Genomic DNA, 26,572 nt, shown 5'->3' with positions numbered 1-26,572 from the left:
GAAAAAAATTCAATTCAGGTAACATCTGTTGGACTCCTGTGATGTTTTCTTGATAGGCACCCCGGAGTAGAAAGATGAATAGAAATAGTCCCAGTTCTCAGGGGGTATAAAGTCTGGAGGACAGAGTAGAGAACTACCTATAGTCTATCACCATCATTTTCAATGGGTACTTCCAGGATTCTGCGGAATTGCCTTAAGGCCAAGTGGAGGGGCAGAACACCGCCAGGAACCTGTTTGAAGCAAAGCTAATTGGCTAAAAGAAGTTTTCAAACTCAGTATATGGCTGAGTACGTTAAGTGCTGCAGGGGAGGGACAAAGAAAGTATACTTAAGAGGGAGTAATTCATTGTACCTCCAAAGAAGGGCTTTGCAGGAGGCCTTTGCATGAGCTAGGCCTTGCAGGAGCGGCAGAATTTCAACAGACAAAGAGCGAAGGGTCCACCATGCCCAGGAAACATGGGCAAGGACAGAGACTAGGAAGAACAAGTCATGATTAGGGAGTGGCCAGGATGCATTGCAGAATGTAATAGGTGTCTTTTTGGAAAAGTGTTTGGAACAGAACGTGTTGCTGTGTTATCATGCTGTAAGAAGAAGCAGCCAAAGGTTTTTGAGTATGGATGTGTTATAAGAAGATGTGTGTCCTAGGAAGGTGTTTCTAGCATCCAGGATAAAGAGGAATTGTGGGAGTGCTCGCTCCAGATTCAGGGATTTGAGTTAAAGGACAAGAGATGATGGCAGCAGGAAGGAGGGTCACAGCAGGGAAAGGCAGATAATCTTTCTCAGAGGGTGGATCTGTAGGATTTGGGGACCTATTAGGAAGGAAAAGGGAGGACACAAGGATCATTCCAAGATTTCAGGTCTAGGAGATGGGCAGATTGGTATGCCACTCCCAGAGTCAGCAAGCAAAGACCAGCAGCCAGGGAGACAGCAATGTAAACAAGGAGTGCAGTTTTGGACATACTGAGTTTGAGGTGACTGTCAACCATCCATGGGATGAAGTTCAAGAGTTCAGGAGACAGTAAGGGTTAGCATCTGTCTACATTGGGTGAAAGTTGATGTGAGGCTACAGGCCAGAGCGAGAGATGGTGGAAGAGAAAAAAAAAAAAGGGCCTTGGGGACTGCCTATGCCTAGTGAGAGGCGACTGCCTATGCCTAGTGAGAGGTGAGAGGTGGTGGCAGTTCTACAGGGGTCAGGAATGGAGGGAGCCTAGGAAGCTCAGTTAGGGACATGAGGCCATTATGCTTCAGGGCAGTGGAACAGGATGAGCATGGGGGAGAGGCCTTCAGACTTGACAATCAGGTGGTGACTGCTGACCTAAATAAAGCAATTCCAGGAGGTGGACGTGGGTGAACATCAGACCACAGGGAGTGGAGGAAGCAGGGAAGAGAAGACGGCATTCTCTCTTGGAAAATTTGGCAGTTCAGGGAAGGACAGAGATTAGGCAAGAACTTGAAAGAGGAACAGGGATGAAAAAAATACTTTTTAAGGATAAGAGTGATTTTAGTATATTTTTAGGTTGAAGAGAAGAGATTGGGGGAAGGAGGGAGGCTACGAATAAGCATGAAGGTATAAGGGATAAAAGATCTATTTTTATGAATTTTTTAATGTCTATCTTCTTCATCAGAGCAGAGATTCATAACAATGTGACTTCTTTCCAGTCTTAAAATAGAACATCTCAACAACTCCTCTCAAACTCCACCTGCCTCTTGGAAATCATGTCTTTTGTGGCTAAAGAGGTTTTCCAGTATTCAAAATAGATAGGAGTGCATTTTAGAGTTGTATTTTTCTTCTTCAGCTTAGTTATATTTTTAATTACTTTTTTCAATTTTTTTCTAAAAATATTGCTAGTAACTGAAACTTTGCCAACAATAATTATTTTACTTCTTTTTTTAATATATATAGATAAAAAGCTATAGATATACATGGTATATCATGTATATACCTCGCCTGCATGTGTATGCGTGTATGTATTTTTCCCAAAGTTACAGGAAGACAGCCTTTTAAGCAGAGTAGACAACAGGGACAAGAGCTTCAGAGAAGGCAAATAAGATAGAGATTTAAAAATGTCCATTGGAGGTCATTTTTGACTTTGTCAAAGATGAGTGGATCTTGTGCCTAAAGAGATTTTCAAGCATTGACAAGATATATCAGTGCTTTTCAGAGTCATATTTCTCTTCTGCTTAGTTATATTTTTAGTGAGGGCAGAAGACAGGTTGCAGTGGATTCATAAGTGAATGGGAAGTGAACAGAAGAGCTGGTCAATAGGGGCAGCTATTTGAGGAAACCTGGCCTGGGGGTGGATATGCGGTTGAGAAAGAGTTATTTATTTGTTCTTTTTTCTTTTCTTGTAATTTTACTGTAATAAAATATACATAACAAAAAATTCTCCATTTCAATCATTTTTAAGTATACAATTCAGTGACATTAATTACATTCACCAGGTTGTGCAACCATCACCACTATCCATTTCTAAAAGTTTTTCATCACTGCAAACAGAAACTCAGCGCTCCATAAGCAAGAACTTCGCCATTTCCCCCTATCTCCTGACCTTGGTAACGACTAATTTTTTTTTGTCTCTATGCATCTGCCTATTTTAGATATTTCATGTAAGTGAGATCATACACTAGTTCTCCTTTTGCATCTAACTTACTTCACTTAGTATAATGTTTTCAAGGTTCATCTATGTTGCAGCGTGTATCAGAACTTCATTTCTATTTATAGCTGAAGAGTATTCCATTGTATGTATGTATTACATTTTGTTTATCCATTTATCTTCTGATGAACATTTGGGCTGTTTCCACCTTTTGGCTATTGTGAATAATGCTGCTATGAATATTGGTATACAAGTATGTTTGTGTTCCTGCTTTCACCACTTCTGAGTATATACCTAGGAGTAGAATTGCTGGGTCATACAACAATTCTATGTTTAACTTTTTGGGGAACCTCCAAAGTTTTCCACAGTGACTGTACCATTTTACATCCCCACCAGCAATGCAAAACGGTTCTATTTATTTGCTCTACAGAGTGTGAGAAATTTGAGTATGTTTATATACTGGTGAGAAGGTATCATCAGAGAGGAAGAGATTGATGATGTAAAGACAGAAAGGATAACTTATAGAGTGGAGTCTCAGATCGGCAAGAAAGGTTAGGACCCAAAGCAAAGAACAAGGCATCTGCCTTAGATGCCATGAGGGATGCAGACTTCATCTAGGAAGGGGGGAATAGTAAGTAGGAGCAGTGGTAGGACAAGCACCCAGAGTTAGATAGTAAGGTAGAGGCAGAGCTGGACTAGCATCCACATCTTCTAATGCCTAGTCTGGAACACTGCCCAGTCTTTCTTGTCGTTTCCCTCACTACTACTAATAAGCAACACTTATACTGTGCTTAAGTAGCTCTGGTGGCGCAGTGGTTAAAGCGACAGACTGCTAACCAAAGGTCAGCGGTTTGAACCCACCAGGTGCTCCTCAGGAGAAAGATGTGGCAGTCTGCTTCTGTAAAGATTACAGCCTTGAAAACCCTTTGGGGCAGTTCTATCCTGCCCTATAAGGTTGTGGTAAGTCAAAATTGAATTGAGGGCAATGGGTTAGCTGTCTTGGTTTATAGTGTGCTTCTGCTGTGCGAGTCACGGCCTAGGTGCTTCACATACGTTAGGCTGAACTATACAGAATTTCTAATTTTGTAATTTAAAAATTGTCAAATGTTGGCCATTTCATATGGATCAGCCTAATATTAGCCCATTTAACCCTCACAACAGCTATATTAAGATTCACATTTTACAGATGAAAAAACTGAGGCATGAGGCAGAGTAAGTAATCTGCCCAGGATCACCCAGCAAGGAAATGATGGAGCCAGGGCTTGAACGCTGCTTCTCAGGTCCAAGGTCAAGTCACTGCAACTTACTGTGGCGAGTTAAATGATCACAGAATAAAGGCATATGAAAGAGAAATAGAATACATACCTAAAGACGACATCAAAAATCAACAGTGTATGTTATATAGGAAACTACGTCAGATTCCACACAATGCACAACAATTAGTAGTTTGAACCATTTGAAATTGCTCTTTTTGTCAGTCAAAATCAAATATTGGCAATTTCATATAGTTTCATCCAGAAGTTTCTTTGCGGACCTCACATCCACCCTCTTGGTTCCTTGGCCGTGGGGAGGGAAGCGAAGGCTGAAGCTTTGTTTGTGACAGCCTCGCTCGCCACTGTTTACCAACTCTGTTCTAAAGCATCTTAAACCAAAAAAAAAAACCCACCAAACCCATTGTCATCAAGTCGATTCCGACTCATAGTGACCCGAAAGGACAGAGTAGAACTGCCCCATAGGGTTTCCAAAGAATGGCTGGTGGATTCGAACTGCAGACCTTTTGGTTAGCAGCTGAACTCTTAACCACTGTCACCAGGGCTCCAAAGCATCTCATAACTTGAAAATTTAATAAATACAAAATTCTGGTACCTTGTGTCCAAAAATCACTGATATTGTCTATTCACAGTCTTGTTTTTCTGGTACACGCACAAGCTAATTTGGATCTATCTGAAAAATATTCAAAAGGAGCTGTACATCTCATACTTACCAGTGTCTGCTTAGAATAGCCTTAGGGATGAGGCACAGGAGCAAGTATCCAGGGCTGCCCAATGGCCTGACCACAATACAAACCAGCCAGGCAGCTTTTTCTAACACACTTTAGGGCAACAGCATCTCCATTTTAGAGATACTCTTTATCACGATTAACTCATTTTAATAGGAATAGCATCTCTTTTCTTCTTTTGCTTCAAGCGTTCTGAGTGGCCAGGGAGCTTTCGGACAGAATCCCATGCTCTTGTGATTCATGGAATGGAAATTTGGCATTATATGCCAGTGACATTTACTTCTGAGGCAGCTCAAGCGGCAAAAAGCCATATGCCATACACCTGAAATCCTGCCAAGCCACGCACATAGATATGTGAAAAAGAAATAAGAAAATGGGAACCAGAAGAATTCTATGGAGTTGATTGCTTCTAGCACTTAAAACAAGCAATTACTGCAGCAGAACCAAGTCTTCCTACTCATATCACACTCTTGGGGAATGCAATTTTTTTTCTAAATTAAGAGAACTTGGGAAGCTAAAGGTACAATGCAAAAGATAATTTTCCTGAACTGCCCGATGTGCTTACATTTGCCATTTACTATGCCTGCTACATGCACACCCGTTCCTTGGGTGTGCTTGGTTAAGTACCAATCACCTCAATGGGGTGGATGGTGGAAGTCATGTTTCTCCTCTGCATGGGAAGGTCTCTTGGCAGCCATCTTGTGAAATGGATAGGTGTCATAATTGATGTTATTTTCCCCAGTGGCCTAGAAATAAGACTAATAGGGAAATACAGTGCTCCCCAAGTGGCCAGTGTATATGGGTTAAGCAGACCTAAGAGTGACATAAGAAATGAGTGAAGGTGAAAAAAATGAAACAGATAGATATTTTTAAACTAGGGACTCCAAGCTCCCTGGAAAAGATATATTCAGTTCATTTTGCAATTATTCAATATCTTTGAGTCTTTCCATTCACATTATAGAAAGTTACACATGTGGAAAAATAATCACTGCTGCCACTTTTATTAAGGAACTAATGGCAAAATCATTTTATAACTCCCTGAAAGTATATCTGAAGAGAGAGATTTCGAGTGAAGGGTCTGTAAGTGTTTCTCAGTAACGTTTCTTGGCATTTTCGGTAAGACAACTCTTCATTTTGTCCCATACACTGCAGAACACTTGGTATCTATGGTCCCCAGGAACTGAAGAACAGTAAGCATCCCATATTAAAAAGGTAAAAATTAATTAGGCTTATTGGCCAGGTAGATCATTTTAAATGATGAGTGAATTAAAAATTCCTGGCCATTCATTCATTCAACCATTTAACCAAAAGTAACTGAGCAGATACTACCTAAAATGCATCTGGAGAACATTAAGATATAAAAGCTATAGCTATAGCCTCCAATGATATATTGACTTAATTTAGAAAGAAAGATTTGTAAATGAGCAACTACTATATAAGTAGAAGATATTTTTCAAAACACATTGTGAATTCCATGCTCTGGGGGCAGAAGTACAGGAACAATTCATTCTGACTGGAAGGGAGATGGTAACCATTTCACTGCGGTAGCAGTTGTACAAAGTCCTAAAAATCCTTGTGCCATTTCAACAGGCAGATGGGGAAAGACCTTACTGATAGAGGGAATGGGCACAAGAAAAAGCCTGAGATATGAAAGTATTATGGCACAAGGAGTGTTGGGTAGTTCAGGATGCCTGGAGCCTAGGACAGGTGCAAGGTGAAGACATTGGGATGAAGCAGGAAAAGTACTGTGATGGTTAATGTTTTGTGTCAACTTGGCTAGGCTATGATTCTTAGTGGTTTGGCAGACATTGGACTGATTGCTATTCCATAATGTAATATAATGTAATTACCTCCAAGATGAGATCCGATATAATGTAATCACATCCATGAGAGATCTGCTATGAGCAGCCCATCAGTTGAAAGGGGAGTGAGTTTCCTTCAGGGAGTGTGGCCTGCCTCCAGTATATAAATGGATGTTCCAGCAAGACTCACTCTCCTCTGAATCCTGCATCTGACTCTTCATCATCTGACCTCCAGTTCTTGGGACATGAGCCAGCAGCCTGCTGTCTGACCTGCCAGTTTGGGGCTTGTCAGCCCCTACAATCACATGAGTCAGAAGAAGCCTCCAGCCTGACACCTGACCCATGGATTTGGGACTTGTCAGCCTCCACAACTGCGTGAACCATTTCCTTGAATTAAATATATTTAATATATATATGTTTCACTGGTTTCTACATATACATTTCATTGTTTTGCTCCTCTAGAGAACCCAGCTTAAGACAAATATTTTATAATGATGAAGGAGAATCTGAATAACTTGCTAAGGTGATGAAACTTTAACAGGCAGGGAATGGGCAGGCACAGAAGGATTATACGCAAGAATGGTATGTCAGATTTGTGTTGGAGGAGATCTGAAAAGGGGGAAAATTTCAAAGCTGGGAGAGAAGTTACTGCAACAGTTGGTGTATTAGTCAGCTATTGGCATGGTAATGCTGTGCAACACGCCAGTTGAACAATTAAGAATTTATTCTCATATTCACAGGTCTACAGGTCAGCTGAGTGGCTCTGTTTTAAGCTACTACTTTGTGGGTTGATAGCGGAAGCTCTACCTGGGGCATGTACTTCTCATGATGATGGAAGAAGTACAAGAGCCCAACCCAACACCACAAGCAATAATCAAGCCTCTGCTCATGACTCATTCATGAGCATCTTACTGACAAAGCAAGTCACTTGGCCCAGTAAACAGTCAAAGGGTGGAAGGAATATATTCACCTACCATAAGGTCATGGCAAGCATGTGGATGTATACTAGTACACCAGGTAGTAAACAATTGTAACTGGTCATTCACTCTACCACACTTGGAGTAAAAGAAAACAAAGTTTTGACCAAAGCAATGATGAGAAAGCAAAGGACTGTGTAGTGATTGGAAGCACAGACCTTTGGCTATTGTTTTTAATTGTATCCCAAATGCATGGAAAATACACAGACACAACAAAAGGGTTGGTTGGGGGACAAGAAGAAACTAGTAGTTTGGCATTCTCATTTCTCAAACTCGAGTTGTTGTTGTTGTTTTTAATAGTTTCTAATATTATTTCCTTTTTTATTGTGGTGAAATATATATAACATTTGCCATTTTAACCATTTTTATGTGTACAAGTCAGTGATATCAATTACACTCCCCATGTTGTACAATCATCACCATCAAATTCAAGTTTTAATGTTCATTGTTTACCCCGTAACAACTGCCACCAAAGGGTGGGAGAAACTGCTGTCAGATTTAGCCTCATTTTGGCCCCTCTTCTTGCCTCTCAACCTGCATCCGGGCTTCTGACCTGTTTTACCCAGAGGCTTAGCTCCAGTGTCTGGCCATCAAGCAGGGAGGCATGTGTCTGGTGCTGAACCAGACAGCGCAGTGGCTGAGTTTTCTATTTGGTAAGATGAAGGTGGATAACCTCCATTCATATAATTCACTGTTGTTCAGATCTAAAAATTGGTACAGGCATATAAGAAGTGTTAAGTTAGCAGTTGAAATGTACACATTTAAATAATTAAATATCTATTTTAACCTCTGACGGCCTAGATCTGGTATTTTTGCAGGGGATATTTGGATATCTCATGTGGGATCTTCAAACTTGTTTCAAAGTCTTAGCAAATGACTCCTGACCTTAGTCTCTCCTTCTAAATCCTTAACGTATCTTATTTAGGGCCCCTTTTTGCCTCTAGCTCCTACTCCACCCCAAAACCCTGATATCTTATAATAACTAGTTACCAGGTGGCAATAACCAGTCACTGACAAGTTGATTCTGACTCATGGCAACCCCAAATGTGTCAGAGTACAACTGTGCTCTATACGGTTTTCAATGATTGATTTTTCTAAAGTAGATCACCAGGCCTTTTTTTCAAGGTGCCTCTGGATGGGCTTGGACCTCCAACCATAGCGAGAACCTAAAGGCTGCCCCTATATGCTTTCCCCTCTATGTTAGAAGACATATCCCTTTCAGAAATATGTTCTCAACCTCCCACTTGACATAATTTACTTTCCAATTACAGCATAAATATTTTCCTTTAAATCAGTGAGGACTTGTAGTTCATGAGGTACCCTTCTTAGTTGTCCAACTCATATTCCTATCTGCCCTTTACTTTAAAATGCCTAAATCTCATTAAGCCTTACTTAAAATGTAGGTAATTTCCTTTTAATTGGGCATACACTATTAAAATGGCTTCGGTGTCATTATCAAATCCCTCACATAATCCACAACAGAATATAGAATTCAGGTCACAGGAACCAGCTAACAATTCATACACGGCCCCAAAGTGTAGTTAACGAAAGAGGAAGAACTTTCAGAAGTCACTGAGCAGAGTTACGCAAAGCAGTTAAGGTGAAGAGTCGCCATTATTCTCATGCTCAGGGTTGGTCGGAAATTGAACTGAGGGACTGATGAACGTCACTGCTGTCCAGCAGAAGAACATATCAATTCTTTTCTTCTCCTAATGGGCAAGTCTCAGTTTAGCAAATGTTACACATGCAAAGATAAACCGGCTCTAGAAAGACTTCAGAAATGAGAGCTTTAGGTTAGACCTTTATAGGAACATTAATACCCAAGACATATATGTACTATTGTCGGGTTTATCCAAAATTAGTCATGAGAATCCTTTGTGATAAATATAATGTTTCATAAATGCTCCAGTTATATAGTGTGCTCAGAAAGAAAAACACGTCAGCAGTATTTTCAGGCAACTAAACAATAACCTTTAAACAGTTAACCTTTAAACAAATTTTAAACCATTTTTCATGGAAATTACATAAACAGGGTCAACAAAATGTAATTCTTTCTGGACTACTTGGGGCTCTCACATGCTCACCCTTTATATGGAGACATGGCCAGGGCTGTGAATGCAGAGGGTGGTGTAGGCTGCACTGGCACGACCTCAAGTTTTGTAAGGAAAATCTGTTGCCATCAAGTCAACCCTGCTTCATAGTGACCCTAAAGGATAGAGGAGAACTGCCCCATAGGGTTTCCAAGGAGCAAGTGTTGGATTCGAACTGCCGACCTTCTGGTTCACACCAGAGCTCTTAATAGCGTGCTACCAGGGATCCTTTTGTAAGGAACCCCTCCATCTGGAATACTTTCTGGTTGTTATGGATTGAACTGTGTCCACCAAAAAAGATAAGCTGAAGCCCTAACCCCTGCACCTGTGAACGTGACCTTATTTGGGAAATAGGGCTTTTCTTTGCAGATGTTATAAGTTAAGGAAGTCATACTGCAGTAGGGTGGGTCGTAATCCTAATTTCTTTAGAGTGGCATTTTATAAAACAGAAGGACAGATTTGGAAATAGAGTCACACACGGGGGAAATGATCTGTCTAAAAGTTAAGGAATAACAAAAAATGCCCAGGGCTCCCAAAAGTGCAAAGAGATTGGCAGACAGAGCATAGCCCTGTTAATGTCCTAAATTCGGACTCCTAGCTTGCAGAACTGCGAGAAAATACATTTTTGTTTAGAGCCACACACTCTGTGGTATTTTGCTACAGCAGGTCTAGCAATCTAAGGCACTAGTTATACCTATGTTGCTCATAAAAGCAGAATGGATCTCGTGCATATGGAGCCCATGAAGGCAGCACACAGACATCAAGTTCTACAAAGTTAATCTCTGAGTCAAAGGCGGAAGCTTGTCTTGCTTTCCTGAACAAGTTTGCCATGAGCGTTGCCATGATGTCCCTTCCCTTTCCACGGCATTCAGGATCTGGGCTGCTCTCTTGTGTCCCCAGCCTTCTCACAGCCCTACATCACTGAGGGCTGCGTGCTTGTTCTAGGCTGGCACTGAGCCAAGCAGTCAACGTGCTTGTCACCACACAGGGCTCAGAGCCACCCAGCAGTGGGAGCTTCTCCTAACTCCATCAGTTCTGTCTTAGTTTTCTACTGCTGCTGTAACAGAAATACCACAAGCAGGTGGCTTTAAAGAACAGAAATTTATTTTTCACCGTTTAGGAGATTAGAAGTCAGAATTTAGGGTAGCAGATATAGGGGAATGTTTTTTCCCTCTTGGCTCTGGGGAAAGACCCTTGTCTCAGTTTTTGCAGCCCTGGCATTCCGTGGCAATCTTCCCGTGACATCTATCTCCCCGCACCTCCCTAGTTTTTACTCGCTCCTGCATCTAATCTGCTGTTTTCATAACTCAGAAGTGATTAGGTGTAGGACACAACCTACACTAACATGGCCTCGTTAACATAACAAAGAAAACACTATTCTGAAATGGGGTTACATCCACAGCTATAGGGGTTAAGATTCCAACACATATTTTGGGTGACACAATTCAATCCATGACACCATTTTATAGATGAGGAATTTGAAGTGTGGCCAGGGTCACCCAGCTAGAATGGGAGAGGGGGAGTGGGTCATTAATCACCACTCTGTCCTGCCTCTAAAGATTCAGTCCACACCCCTGCGTCACCTGCAGTATGTTTGTGGGCAGGCTGGGGAGCAATGCCCCTCACCTTCAGGAACCCATACCAGAGGGCTTCCTCCTCACTTAGGACTTTGTCCCCACCATGGTCAAAAATCTCTTTCTGTGGCCAAACCAAAGTTCAATGGATCCTCATAAGGAGGTACAAGAAAACCTGTATTTATAGATATTTGAACGAACTACCTTGGGAAATGAACGCAGCTCAATTACATTGCAAAACCAAGTGTAAATTACTGTCAATTTAGGTTTTGTCTGTTGAGATTAGCACCTTCCATTTGTATAGGGCAATTTACAGGGCAAACCTTTGAGGACTTAATCCTCATAGTGACTCTAAGAATTACTATTATTATTACTATTAATTCACTGCCGATTTATAGATGAAAAAGGGCTTAGTGCGTTGAAGGACATGCTCAAGGTCACGCTACTGGTGAATGGCCAAGCTAGGCCTGCCACCAGCCTCTCCTGCTGGCTCTCAGCTTTGGCTCTCTCCTTCACACCACAGATTCTCAATGGGGAGTAGGGTATTGCCCCCTGGGTGGTGGAATTTGGTTCTTGAGGGGGATAAAAATATTACTCTTATTACAGTATGTTTGCGGTATTAAAATTTCAGGGGGAGGGACAAGTAGGGAAGAACATATCTACGAAGTCTCCTTCCAAAACAAAACCAAACCTGTTGTCACTGAGTCACTTCCGACTCATAGTGACCCTACAGGACAGAGTAGAACTGCCCTATAGAGTTTCCGAGGAGCGCCTGGTGGATGCAAACTGCCGACCTTTTGGTTAGCAGACATAGCTCTTAACCACTGCGCCACCAGGGTTTCCAAAGGCTCCTTAGGCAGGTGATAATAAAAAGGACATTGAGCAACACTGTTCTATACTACAGTGGCCTCCCTGCCTTGGCCAGGCATGCATTTTTGGTAATTAATATATTTATTTTCAGAAAGTATACACACTGGTGTCTATTTAAACAATTAACCTTTGAAAAACTAGTTAGCAAAGTCACTATTTCTTGGTCTTTCAGCTGTTTCTAGACAGCATTGACAGTGACGAGTACTACTGGACTCAATACCCTGATTACCATCCAACAGAAAGTGGCAAATTCCATGAAAAAGGAAAGTGGATAGCTTAAAAGTAATAAACACACCCCCATAACTCACACACACACACACAAACACACACACACACACACACACACACACACACACACACGAACCCATCTGCTGCCTACCCAATGGGAAACATCAGTGGAAAACACAAAATCGACTCATGCAATGCATTTGTTTCTAGAGGATATTCAATTTCCTGTGTGCCAAACCCGAAGACCTTTGTGAAACATGAGAAGCCTTTTGAATAAATATTTGTTAATGGCATGGACATCAGAAAAATGGATATCCTCACTGTACGACATTAGGGCCTTAAAAGACTTCTCTACTTAAATATTCGTATTTCAATTAAAATGTACACCTACTTTATTAGCCACACCAGGCCCAGTTCAGATCAATACCAGCAGCATGAGATGGAATTCTAATGAAGATAAACAACGCTGAGTCCTCCCCAGCTTCCCCTGGGCACTGCCGCACAAAGCTTCCTTTCACAACTTGCTCCAAGATATTTTACAGTCACCTGCCTCATGCAGATGAGGAGGTTCATGTTTATTCATGGTGAGAGTCACAGACCACCTTTCATTCCCTAGGCCAGCTCGGCTCACCAAGAGAGCGCCGTCTGCACCACTGTGAAGTTGAGCTGGTCCAGGAAGGGGACTCCTGAATATATAATTGCCCCCTGAAACGCAGACACAGAAAGTCAGCAAGCTACAAGCAGTCAGAGGTGCAAACATAGTTCACTACTTCACGTCTGCTGCCTTTCGGATTTCAAACAATCCCTTTTCGATACCCCAAAGTAATCCATTGGATGCGACTGGTTAGTGATTACTCTCTGTAGATAATCTTCCAGGCTGCTTTCTTCCTGCCCTGCCCTCCAGTTCTTCCTAATTGAGATTTTCTCCTACTGACTTGGATGAGGTTCACAGCCTCGCCAGGGCCAGCTGCAGCTTTGTTCAATGGGCCTGGATGCTCCCTGTGCACCAAAAAAAAAAGAAAAAAAAAAAAAACCTCTCACTGCTATCGAGTCAATTCCGACTCATGGCGACCCCATGTGTTACACAGTAAAACTGAGCTCCACAGGGTTTTCTTGACCGTAATCTTTACAGAAGCAGATTGCTAGGCCTTTCTTCTGTGGTGATGCTGGGTGGGTTCAAATCACCAAACTTTAGGTTAGCAGTCAAGTTCCAATCCTTTGCGCCGCCCAGGAATCTTCCCTGTGCAAAGTCTCCGCTGTTTTAAGAGATGTTTCCAGGTGGGCAGTTCCGAGAGTCTAGCCTCTGTTATGTAGACTTTGCTTACAATGCTGCCAGCTAGAGTTTTAAAACAGTACGTTCACTCTAGAGTGACTATGTTTTTCAAATCATTGGTTTCTTCCACTTTGGTAATTCGAAAGCCAGGCAAAGTCGATCTGATCTTGGATTTTAATGCCGGTTTTGATAGTGTCTAAAGGAACACAAATACTATGAATAAATACTTTTCTGGTATCGAAAGGCTCAGCAATCACTGGAGTGGTATGGACAAGGTAACTGCTCACTTGTTGGAGAGGCCTTACTTCTCCCCAGCCATTAAGTACATGAGAACTGTGGGTCTCCTGTGGATTTCTAAGGTCCTATCCATGGCAAGCGCCCTAGTGGAGCAGTGGTGTAGAGCTCAGCAGCTAACCAAAAGGCTGGTGGTTCGAATCTACCACTTGCTCCTTGGAAATCCTATGGGGCAGTTCTACTCTGTCCTATAGGGTCGCTAGGAGTCAGAATCGACTCTATGGCAACGAGTTTGTTACTTTTGGTTTATCCATGGCAAGTCACACAGAAAACGAAGGTACTGAATAACGTTGTTCAGGGACAGACACTGGCGAAATCCATGAAATTTTCAGGTTAAAGCCTATTTCCGCCATAGTTAAATGGGTTATTAATTCAGTTCAGAACGGAATTTGGGGTATATAGACAGCTTCACTTTTTAAAAAAAGCATAATAGCCAAAAAATTTCTTCTGTTGAAAAGAGCCATTTATTCAATTTTCATAGACAGGATTTATCTTATTAAATATAAAAATAATGTTTTACAACTGTATATCCCATTTTACTTCTGCAAAGCCTTTTTACATGAATTACTTCAACTTAATATCACACCAGCATAAGGGAGGGTAACTGGGATTCTGGTACCCATTTTTTTTTTTTTTTTTTTTTTATTTTCAAGCACAGAGCTCCTGAGTAGCAGAACCAGGATTAGAACCTGGACCTCCTGACTTATAGACCAATGGAAAATACTATTCCATCAAGTCATGCAGTTTGTACTAGTTGGTGATACGTGTTATGTATGTCAACAAATGCTTATTCTATTGACACAAGTCACCTTTAGTGATTAATAAAAATATCTAATAAAAATATTCATTGATAGCTAAATATCTACTGTTTTCAGCTATGGCAGTATATTCGGATTACCTGGGGAGCTTTATAAAATACTGAATCATGGGCCCTACCCCATAAGTGTCTGATTTAATTGGTCTGGGGTACAATTGGGCACTGGGATAGAGGGTGTCAAAAGCTCCCCAGGTGACTCTAATGTGTAGCCAAGGTTGAGAAATACTGCTGCACACAAATAGATATTTTGATGTTTATACTCTTGTTAGAATTTTTTTAAAGTACAACAGTCAGGCACGCAAGCTCTAATGTGATCGCTGTACCTGAAATATCCAAATCACGTGTGTCCTCTCTCCTACCCTGTTCAAAAACGAGGTCTTCGATGAAACGATTATGGGACCACTTGCGTGCTGAGGTATCCAGCTGCAGTTTAGCTCTTCTGTAATGCCCATAATAATGAATAATGCATACTCTAAAATATTGGTAATAGAAGGCAAAAACATAGCATACAAGCTCGACGGCCTGAATCAATGGATTATTCTGCAGAGAGAGTTATATTGAGGAACTGAACAAAAGTCCTTTTCAAAGCGTAAATATTTTAATTGCTCTCTAATTCTACTTCTTTTATATAAATAAAACACATCTCATCTGCTGCTTCCCAAGTCTGGAGGAGCAGAAAGACAGCTGCTTTTCCCAGCACTTACTTGCAGCAGTGGCATTAACTATGTTGTTGCTGTTAGTTGCCATCATCAAGTCGACTCTGAGTCACAGTGACCTCATGTATAACAGATGGAAATGTTGTCTACTCCTGTCCATCTTCATGATTGTGGGTATGTTTGAGTCCATTGTCGAGGTTACTGTGTAGTGCCTTCCAGCCTGGGAAGCTCATCCTTCAGCACTAGAACTCGTTGCCCTATCAGGTCATATTCAGTTGTGATCCATAGGGTTTTCATTAGCTAATGGTTAAGCACTCGGCTGCTAACTGAAAGGTTGGTGGTTCGAAACTACCCAGTGGCTCCATAAGAGAAAGATGTGATGATCTGTCCCTGTAAAGATTACAGCCTAGAGAACCCTATGGGGCCATTGTGCTCTGTCACAAGGCATCGCTATGAGTCAAAGTCAATCCAATGTCACCTAACAACACAACAGTTTTCAGAAGTACATCATGAGGCCCTTCTTCCTAGTCTGTCTTAGTTTGGAAGCTCTGTTGAAACCTGTCCACTGTGCGTGACCCCGCCGGTGTCTGAAATATCAGTGGCTTAGCTTCCATCATTATAGTAACATGCAATTCACCACAGTACAACACACTGACAGATGGTTGGTGGAGCACCAGAAATCTATAAACTGGTGTCCTAAGCAAGACAGGCTGTAGAAGCTTTTCCTGCCACTATTAGAATCTAGTTTCGTTTGTTAGACAAATCAGAATTTCAAATTGAGAGACACTGCTTCCCCAATGATATCATAAAGAAGGCAGAGAGCTGAAACCTTCTTACAGAACCTCACATCACAGGGTTGACAATTCAAATCTGCCTTCCACGCTTCCACTCAAAGAAGCGAGAGCCTGAGATGGTGTCCAAGAAAGTTCAGGCGGTTGTTCAGAAGCATGTATGTCTCATCTTTGAAGATATCTCTGAATTTATATTTGGACAATCTTAGGGAACAAGAAAAACATTCACTCTATCAATAACTTCAAACCCTCATTTGTTCCTAAATTCAATCTTCTCAGCTACGAAGCTAATAACAAAAAGAAAAGCAGACTGATTCAAACTTCATTTTTCTCTCTCCTCCAGTTTATTATCAGATAAAGTACAGCAGTGGTTGAAAGGCAGGCAGAAGGAAAAATATATTAAAAACAAAACCAGTCTTCAACCTGAACTAGAGGCCTTCACATACAGCCCTTCATTTTTAAAGACTGGTGGGGACAGAACAGGGACATAGAAGAAAAGAGAGACAGTTATATCTGTATTTGAACAACCATTAGCAGTACTTTTTGACTGGTGTCATGTCCACCAGCAAAAAGCAAAATAAAAGTCATCTATCCATGCTTCCTTTATTAAATTGATATATTTATCGGTTGCAGTCCAGTCGATTCCGACTCAAAGCGACATCAAGTCCACATTGTGGTAGGCAGAGTAATGCTCCCCACCCTACCCCCCTAAAAAATACTGATGTCCGGAATCTCTGGAACCTGTGAATATGTTACCTTATTTGGCTAAGATGAATGTATGCTGCAGATGAAATTAAGGTTGCCAATCAGATGACGTTAAAATAGGGAGATTATCCCAGATCATACAGGTGGGCCCAATGGGATCACAAGGGTCCGTAAAGGTGGAAGATGGAGGTGGAAGAGGAGGTCGTAGGGACAGGATGTAGTATGAGAGGGACTGGATCTGTAGTTGTTGGCTTTGAAGATGGAGAAAGAAGTTCAGGGGCCAAGGAATGTGGGTGGCCTCCAAAAGCTAGAAAAAGCAATGAAATAGATTCTCCCCTAGGGCCTCCAAAAAGGAGCGCAGCCCTGCTGACACCTTTGGAATTCTGAACTACACAACTATAAGATAATACATTTGTATTGCTTAAGCTATTGAGTTTGTGGTAATTTGTTACAGCAGCAATAGAAAACTAATATACACATGATAAAAATATATATAACTGACAGACTGTTTTGGTTATAAAAGTAAGGTACGTATACTACTAACAGAAGCAATCATGGAAAAATACTGTAGATAGTTTAATGTTCCTCGTCATTCCCATCCTCTACCCTCCTCTGATATCGACTCTTAACCAATACGTATCTGTATTTGGGGTGGGATCCTCTGCCTCTTGGCCTGCCACAGCCATAGGTCGCCATCTATGCCGTCTTGGCAGCACACATGGGGTCCAGGCCTTAGACTATGGCCCGTAGACAATGCAAAAAGATAGCACTAGTGCCATTGTAAGAAATTGTACCTAAAAATTGGCTCTTAGATCTTGCTAAAGACAGTTTTATAATTTAATCATGCTAAAGACAGCCGTATAATTTAATCATGATGAAAATTTCTGAGTGACAGTTTGGGGAGCTTGCTGTCACCTGACAGGATCACACCCTGGGAAGGCAGAACGTCGTCACTGCCTATCAGAACACATCACCATGATGAATCACATGAACCTGATAGCCATGCTCACCTCTGCCTGCCTGTCACCTCTGGTTTCCTTTGCTAACAATGTACTCTTGGGGGTTAATGTAGTGAATTACAACTTCTAGAGGATTTAAGTGTCTGAGTATTCATCCCCTTCATATAGTCCTCTGCAGGGCTTTGACAATATCCTTCCATACAACTTAGCCATGCATATATCAACAACGATAGTATTTGCATTGTCATCATTTACCAAAGTCCAGATTTCTCGAATTCAGGAGAAGCAGGACGAATGAAATCTGCTCAGAAAACAGACACCTGATACTAGAACACGAGACAGCCAGTGAGGTCACCTTCTCCTGGAAGAACAGGTGTCTCCTGGCACGCAAAAGCTGAGGACCCATTGGATTTCCCACTGCAGGACATGAAGAGTTGAACTGATCCAGGGACAAAGTGGCCACAGCCATTTCAGAAACAATTGATTTAACCCCCCCTATTTTTTTTCTTGGCTTGAATGTCACAAAGGCCGCCCTGCTCCTTCTTCCTTCTCTCCCAGGGATGATTTGTACCTGAATTGCAAGGTCTATCCTAATCAACAGAAGTACACTTAGAGGAAGCTACAGTTATAATCACAAGGGAATTGATAGGCTTCTTCCCTCCAGTTCTTGAATCCTGCCTCTCCTCGAGCAGAGCTGCTTAGACACTGGCAGTCTAGATTGCAGCTTCCAGATCAAAGCTGTCCAGGGAGAAGGGTCACTGGGGCCTAGTCCAGTGCATTAAATGTTGTTGTTGTTAGTTGCCATCAAGTCAATTCCAACTCTTGGCTACCCCATTTGTTACAGAATAGAACTGCTCCATAGAGTTTCAAGGCTTTTACCTTTCGGAAGCAGATCTCCAGGCCTGTCTTCTGAGGCGCCTCTGGGTGGGTCTGTACTGCCAACCTTTTGGCTAGTAGTCAGAAGCTTAACCATTTGTGTCATAGGTCGCTCAAAATGCAAAGGAAAGACTGTGGTATGTGAGATAGAATGGCATCTGACTGCTGTCACTGCAGGTAAGGTCATTATACTGATGGAGACGCTCAGGTTAGACATGACGGAGGCTTTCAGAAGAGTCACATTTCCTTCTCCTAATTTCTTTCTTTTCAACCAATTTCAGTTCAAGATGCCACAAACCAGAATAGAGCAGGAACGAAAGATGAGATGTAAATTCAGACGAAAGGTGGCAGGGAGGCAAAGAACAATAAGAATCTCAAACACAGATGGAATTCAGACATTATGTGATGGGCCAAGCATAAGCCCATAGTGGTCTATTGAATGACTGAGACCAGTGTCTTAGAATTTACACTGTCATCTGCTGGGGGTAGAGTTTAGGCATGGTTACTTCCCTTAGTACCAGACGAGTGGGCTCGAGTGATGCCCAGAGCCATAATGCAGTAGAAAATTACAGGTTATTAAAGCCTGAAACATTATCTGTCCTAGTGAAAATCCTATGGATCACAATGGTCCTATACACAGCTGATGGGGGGTTGATGCAGGACAGGCATTGTGTATAGGATTGTCATGAATTGGGGCTGACGCAATGGCAACAGTCAGCAATTACTATCAGCCATGTCCCTACTACTAACAAGTATCATCAACACCCAGCTTCACTTCTATATAGAGACATCTTTGCTATAACGATAAAGATTTTGTGTATCTCCAAGTCTGTATGATACCATTGCTTGCTTTGAGTTGGTCAATATTCTTCTCTCAACCCAACACTCACAAATAGAAATATGTAATTCACACTCTTGCATGAAATTACAATATAGAAACCAAAGGACACTTCAGTTCAAGGAATCAAATGATTACTGTAAACCGAGATATGCTATTTATAAACTTAATTCTTCAATTCTCTGAAAATGATCTTTCAGTTTAACAAAAATTCCTTTTGACACAGCAAAATGCAGATTATCTCAATGCATCCATAATCCACAAAGAACTAAAACAACCTAGGCATAGCAGTCTTCCTGATTTCATTCTCCTCTTGGCAAGTCATTTGCTTGCAATTCAGCTTGCAAGAACAAGGCATCTTAAACTAATGCCATTAAAAAAACAAAAACAAAAAGCTTTCATCCAAACAATGTATCTCTGGAAAGGGTAGAAAGGGTCTCTGATGGTGGCCCAGCTTGGTAAACCAAAAAGAACAAAGCAGCTCCTAGCTTACCCCCAGAGAGATGAGAGTATGATCAACATGCAGTTTCAGCTCTATATAAATATGTCTTTCTCCATTCTCAAAATACCTAAAAGGTCCCAGTCTTCCACACACAGTTTTGGGATCTTTCAATGGCCCTGAGGATGACTTGCCTTTGATGACATGGGGAAGCCCTTGTCACTACCTCAGCTTCACTTTACCTTGTTGAAGTCTTCAGAAGTGGCCCTCATTTCCTTCCACGTCTTGTTCAGGAGCTGGATACAGATGCAGAAAAACTCCTCAAAGGATCTGTCATGGGTGAAGAACATCGGGTGGAAGTCGTTGCAGGTCTCACTAGCTGGAGGGAAGAAAGGCGGAATAAAGGAGGAAGTTTTAAAGCCATGAAGTGAGTGGATACAGTCAAATGGAGGCTTCCCAAAGAGAGATGAGGGGAGTCATCCTGGTTCAAGTAAGACTGGAGAAAAGACATTTTGAAAAAGCAACCAAAGAATAGCCCCCATACAACTTAGAAGTTTAGGATCAGATGGGCCAACCTAACCCTTAGACAGTATTTTAACTAAAGAAAGTTCACTCTTAACCCACCCCAAGACATGAACCTTATTCCTTTGTTCCATGATCCCTGGTGTTGAGTATAAGTCCTGGATCTGCCTTCATGAAATTGTAGAGACTCTTTAAACAGCCCTCTGGAGTGCAGCTCCTCCATCACCCTTAACTTCCCCTTTCTCAACAGAATAGCTGGCAGGAGACAGGCTTTCCCAAACACATGATTAATTGCAACTTTGAAAATAACATCCTTGATTACTTCTCCAGGGGTCTCTTTGTCTTCTTATGGCACAAGCTGGGAACACGTAAGATCATTAACCATCTTGTACCATTAGCTATTTGTTCTCCATTCCTAAGCACAGAGGGCTGGAGGTCAAAGCAACCAAAATAATTTTGAAGGCTGCAGCTGGTCCAGTCCTGACAAGACCACGAAGTCACCTTTGAGACTCCTCCTGCAGAGCCTCCTCAGGTCAGATCCAGTGCTCTGAGCTCTAGGTGCAGCCACCTCTCTCCTCCTTCCCTGACCAGTGCCCAGCCCTTCTCTTAATCCCAGTGGTCTATCAAGCTTATATTTGTATAGCCCTTTTACATCTATTATGTGGCATTTGCTATTTACCATGCCTCTGGGCAGTACTCAGAGCTGTTATTATTTATGGATGAGAATATGGTGGAGCCCAAGGAACCAAGCTTTGTGACCCTCCAAAACTAGTGCAACAAGTTCTTTGCAAAACAATTTTTTAAACAAATATATAAGCTGTTATATACAGAGAAAGTATTTCTATTTTAATTGTGAACTCTTTAAAAACCAATTAGTCTCCAAGGCCAGGAATCGTGGAATTTCAGGCCTCAGCAAACCGGGAGAGGAGAAAGGTGAGGAGTGAGAATGGGGTTCACAGTAGAGAATCCTTTCGCACTTGGGGAGAGTCCTGGTGCCCTCTATGTGGATGGGCATCTACTCCATTTAGAGAAAATTCTCTGGTAAAGTCCACAGCAAGGAGAACCCAGCTCATACCTAACGGAGACAGGCTCTGCTACAGCAGGCCACAAGTGCACACCAACCTCTTTTAACTCCAACCTTGATGAATATAGTGAATTCCAGACTCCTTCGTAATTTAAAACATCAAAGTGGCATATATTTATATAGCTCACCCCTGTGAATGGTGCAACGTGATCTCAAGATACATGAACGCTGGTTTTTTCCAGACAATCTAAGGCCCTAGATTAGTCACATGGAAAGCATGCAGGACTGAGGGCAGAAGGTTCAGGTTCAAGTCCAGCTCTTGCCAATTATAAGCAAGTCACTTCACCTTCCTCAGCCTTGACTTTCTTAACTAAAAAATGGAAAGGTATCTCCTCTGCCTTCTCCATAGCTTTCAGAGATGATCAAATGACATGATTCATGGGAAAGTGCTTTGGAATGGATAAAAGCGCAAATACAGAGAGGTGGTGGTAATGATAAGCAGTGTTGTACCAGCTTATTACTTCTAAGAACATGGGTTATTCTTTGATTTTCCCCCAATGCCTAGCCAAGCCCATTCATATTACACAAATTAGAGGCAAGAACATATAAGCCACCTCACCTCCCAGTCTGTGTTACAGGCAGAGAGATGGCAAATGTGAAGTTCTGACCCAAGACTCAAAGCTATTTCAGGCACTTGGAACATCAACACAGGCGGATTGTGCTGTTTGCTGCCCTGGGGCAAGGAGCTGTCAGTCTCACTTCTGTAAGCACTGAAGTCAATGAAATTTACAAGTCTACGGAAGCACCTCAAAACATTATTGCCATCCAAGAACTCACATTATCACAGGATCTTTTTCTGGCCTAGCGTGATTATATGTGTACTTTATACCCTAGTTAAAGTGTTTATGGAAATCCTGGGGCTGAGACAGCCAGACAAAACCGAAAGCGGCAAGCCCCACTGTTGCTTGGATGAAGAGGGAGGGAAGGAATAGCACTGATAACAGGGAGTATTTATTGCGTACATATCATGTACCAGGAGCCCTGGTGGTGCAGTAGTTAACAGCTACAGTGAGCTACAGCTGCTAACTAAAAGGTTGGCAGTTCAAATCCACCAGCTACTCCTTGGAAACCCTATGGAGCAGTTCTACTCTGTCCTATAGGGTTGCTATGAGTTGGAATAGACTTGAAGGCAATGGGTTTGGTTTTTTCTGTTATCATGTACCCAGTGCACTACAGGCGTTATCTTCATGTGACGGAGTCTCTGAGTGGTATAAACAGTCAATGCGCTTGGCTGCTAACTGAAAGGTTGGAGGTCGGAGTCCACCCAGAGGCACGTCAGAAGAAAAGCCTGGCAATCTACTTCCAAAAATTCAGGCATTGAAAACTCTACGGCGCACAGTTCCAATCTGACACGTGAGATCATTGTGAGTTGGAATCTCCTCAACAGCAACTGGTTTTTGGAGGTAGAGGTTATGGTTATTCTCATTTTATATACGAGGAAGGAAAAATTTGAAGAAATTAAACCTTCCATTATGAGTTTTTTTTTTAAGTCACCCCAAATGACCATTTGATATCCACAGCAGACCTCCTGCTTTAGTTGACATCAATTGCTTAGAGTATTTGTCATGGATGCTGCTTTGAAAAACATAAATAGATCTCTCCTAGATCTCCTGCCCTCCTCCTTCAACTGCAACTGTGATGGGGACCCCCCAGTCCAGGGGGGCCCACAGCAGTGCAGAGCCAGCACCTGCTGACTGACAACACCTGACCACATGGCAGCAGCACCAACACCGCCACTACCACTGCCACCAGCAATGGGCCAGCCCCTGGATGGTGGACTTTACCTACATTACTGCCACTTATTACAACAAGCACGGGGGGTGGGGAGATGCTATTAATCACTTTCTTGGATAAGCAATAGGAGATTTAGAAAGGTTAGGTGACTTGTCTAAGGTCAAATGTCTTGTAAGTGGAAGAGCTGGGATTCAAACTCAGGTCAAGTTGGCTCTGAAGCCCATTTTCTATTACACTCATTTCCTCATTCCATTTCCCAATTATCCCTGCCTCCACTGCCCTGCCCAAACTCAAACGAACTGTTTCTCCACCCATACCAAAACCAAAACACATTGCCATCGAGTTGTTTCCGACTCATAGCAACCCTACAGGACAGAGCAGAACTGCCCCATAGGGTTTCCAAGGAGTGGCTGATGGATTCGAACTGCCGACCTTTTGGTTAGCAGCTGAGCTCTTAACCATTGTACCGCCAAGGCTCCTTCTCCAGCCATAGAAGGTATTTATGAAGTAAAATCTTACAAATGGCACATCTTTAATTATTAACGTTGTTGATATTGTTGTTTGTTGCTGTCGAGTCTGCTCCAACTCATGGTGACCACCTGTACAACAGAGTGAAGCACTGCCCAGTCCTGAGCCATCTTCATGATAGCTGGTGTGTCTGAGTCCATTGTTGTGGCTACTGGGTAGTGTCCTTCAACCTACGGGGCTCATCTTCCAGCCTCCAGAATACAGAACAATATTCTGTTGTGATCCATAGGGTTTTCATTGGCTAATTTTTAGAAGTAGATTTTCAGACCTTTCTTCCTAGTCTGTCTTAGTCTGGAAGCTTCACTGAAACCTGTCCACCATGGCTTACTCTGCTTGTGTTTGAAATGCCAGTGGTATAGCTTCCAGCATCACAGCAATACTCAAGCAGAGACTTAGGTACATTTGGAGTTTGAGATTCCTCTGACTTCCCCCTACTACTTGTGGTCTAGGTGGAGTTTATAAATATTACTATTCAAATCACCAGGACTCCACTCCTTTTGGCCTGTATCCCTCCTCTTCCTGGGTCCAGGCCAAGCTGCACTCTTGACTCAGCTCTTGAGTACCTGAGAAACAGTTCTGCCAGAGTAAGTCTGTTTAAATTCTCATCCTCTCCTTTAGTCCTCCAAATAGTATCTGAGTCTCATAGGTGCTTTTCAGCTGGTAATGAAAGAAATTTTGCTAATGGTATGTTAAACAGTAAATAGATAAAAATACAAGAAACAGTGAGGTAAGTAACTAGGTTGAGACCCGACAGCTAGAGTAAATGCCTTAGGTTGCATTCCAGTGAGGGAGGAATGAAAGAAAGGCAAAGCAGTGGAGGCTGGAAGAACAGGGATCACAAAAGTAAGGATATTGGAGAAAGTGCCCTGTATTTCCTTATATTTTGTGTTTAGAAACTACAAGCCTAGATAAAAGAACTAAGACACGACTGTCATTGTGTACTCATATGAACAAGTTAGCATCTAACACATTCACTGCAGGAGTGATTCCCAACACTAGCTAGGAGTCAAGTCTGTGTTCTGTAGCTGAGTGGCCAGCATTGGAAAACAAAATTTCAGTGGAAATACTGTGGTGAATGGAGGTGACCGTGTGCATTATAAAAGGAAAATTTTACAGCCAGCATTTATTGAAAAATATGTGCTGGACACTCTTTTAAGTTACCTGGATTAACTCTCTTAACCCTCAATAACAATGAAGGTACTATTATTATCATCCCCATTTTACAGATGAGGAAACTGAGAAACAGTGAAGTAACTTGCAGTGGCATGGCCAGAAATCAAATCCAGCATTCTATCACCAGAGCCAATGTTTTCAGTCACCACATGATCAGATTGGTTTGTCATCTTCCTAAACTTCCTTAAAAGACTCATCTCTTTGCAGTGAGGAGTGGGCAAACAACAAATCAAGAACAACTTGGTCTTCAACAGCAAATAACGAAAACGCTTTCATGTATTTGGCATTTATGGCATGTTGTCTGTGTTAGAATCGAGGATAAAGTATTAATATGTTTTTCCTCTACAACTTTCCAAATGTATTCAGTATTGAGGATTATCAAACTGGAAGGGGTTGCTCAGATTATCTGACCTGTTTTCCCCTTCCATTTGTGTAGGTTAAGAGTGGTGAGAAAGGCAAAATGGCTTTCCAAGAGCACTAGGTGGCAAAGAGGGAGCACAGACCACAGCTGGCACCAGACTGCCAGGGTTCAAGTCCTGACTCTGCCATTTACTGGCTACGTGACCTGGGCAGGTCATTTCTTCTGTCTATAACTCAGTTTTCTCATCTGTAAACTGGGGACAACAGCAGTACAAACTTCACTGGGCTGCCATGAGGACTGTATGGGACGAACCACTAGAACAGAATAAGTACAATGCCATTGTGAACCAACAGGATTTCAACATTCATCATGTACGAAACGGACCCAGTTCATCATAGATGAAATGGACCCAGACAAGCCCATTTATAAATGTCAGCTTACGTCAGCTTATGGGGTGGCCCAGTTCCCAAAATAGAAGTTTAAACAGACAAAAACAGGGAAGGTGAGGTTTATTATTGGTGTTTAAGAAAAACAAAAACACTTACTGAGAAAAAAAGTGTTCAATTAACAGGCAATGATTTCATAAATGAAATTTAGAGAAAGGCTTTGAATGAGACAAAAATAGTGAGACTTTTTTGAAACCAAATTGCTTTTAAGCACACTATTTTTAACACAATGAGATTCTGCTTTATAAAAAAGAATCAATTGCCTTTTAAGTCTGGATATTAAGATATTTTCGGGGCCTGGGGTACAACCAATTCTATTAATTTGCTGACATCTAATTCATTTTTAGCAGGCCAGCTTTGAAAGTAGCTATAATCTGCATACAGATGTGTTAAAAATAAAAATAAGAAAATGCTGTATATTTATGTAGCACTTTGTTTTTCAAAATAATTTTGTATTTATTTTCTAAGGTCTCTGGGTAGCACAAATGGTTTGCACTCAACTGCTAACCTAAAGGTTGATGGTTCAAATCCACCCAGCAGGGCTGTGGAAGAAAGGCCTGGTGATCTGCTTTCATAAAGACTGTAGTCAAGAAAATCCTATGGAGCAGTACTACTCTGTAACACATGGGCTGGCCATGAGTAGGAACTGACTTAATGGCAATGAATTTGCTTTAATGTTTTTAACGTGAGGTAAGGAGTCACTGGGTAGTATAAATATTTCAGTGCTTGGTTACTAACTGAAAATGTGTTGGTTCGAATCAACCCAGAGGCATTTCGGAAGAAAGGCCTGGTAATCAACATCCAAAAAAATCAGCCATTTGACCATAGACACATCCAAACTCCCTGAGGGACTGAATTGCTGGGCGGAGGGCTCTGGGGACCATGGTCTCGGGGAACATCTGGCTCAACTGGCATGACACAGCTTATAAAGACAATGCTCTAC

At 41.9% G+C, this 26,572-nt stretch overlaps 1 protein-coding gene across 1 annotated transcript in view; it reads right to left on the bottom strand.

Annotated features, from left to right (window-relative positions):
* Positions 1-26,572, bottom strand: part of ELMO1 (engulfment and cell motility 1) — a 648,319-nt gene that overhangs the window by 163,509 nt on the left and 458,238 nt on the right. The window contains exon 18 of the mRNA XM_004385299.2: positions 20,024-20,160. Within this exon, the coding sequence (XP_004385356.1) occupies positions 20,024-20,160 (137 nt within the window). The remainder of the gene's footprint in view (positions 1-20,023; positions 20,161-26,572) is intronic.

This window comes from Trichechus manatus, unplaced genomic scaffold (genome assembly GCF_000243295.1).
Source record: "Trichechus manatus latirostris isolate Lorelei unplaced genomic scaffold, TriManLat1.0 scaffold00137, whole genome shotgun sequence".
NCBI classification, from domain to species: Eukaryota; Metazoa; Chordata; class Mammalia; order Sirenia; family Trichechidae; genus Trichechus; species Trichechus manatus.
Note: the sequence above shows the minus strand (reverse complement) of the source record. Positions and strands in the feature narration are given on the sequence as shown.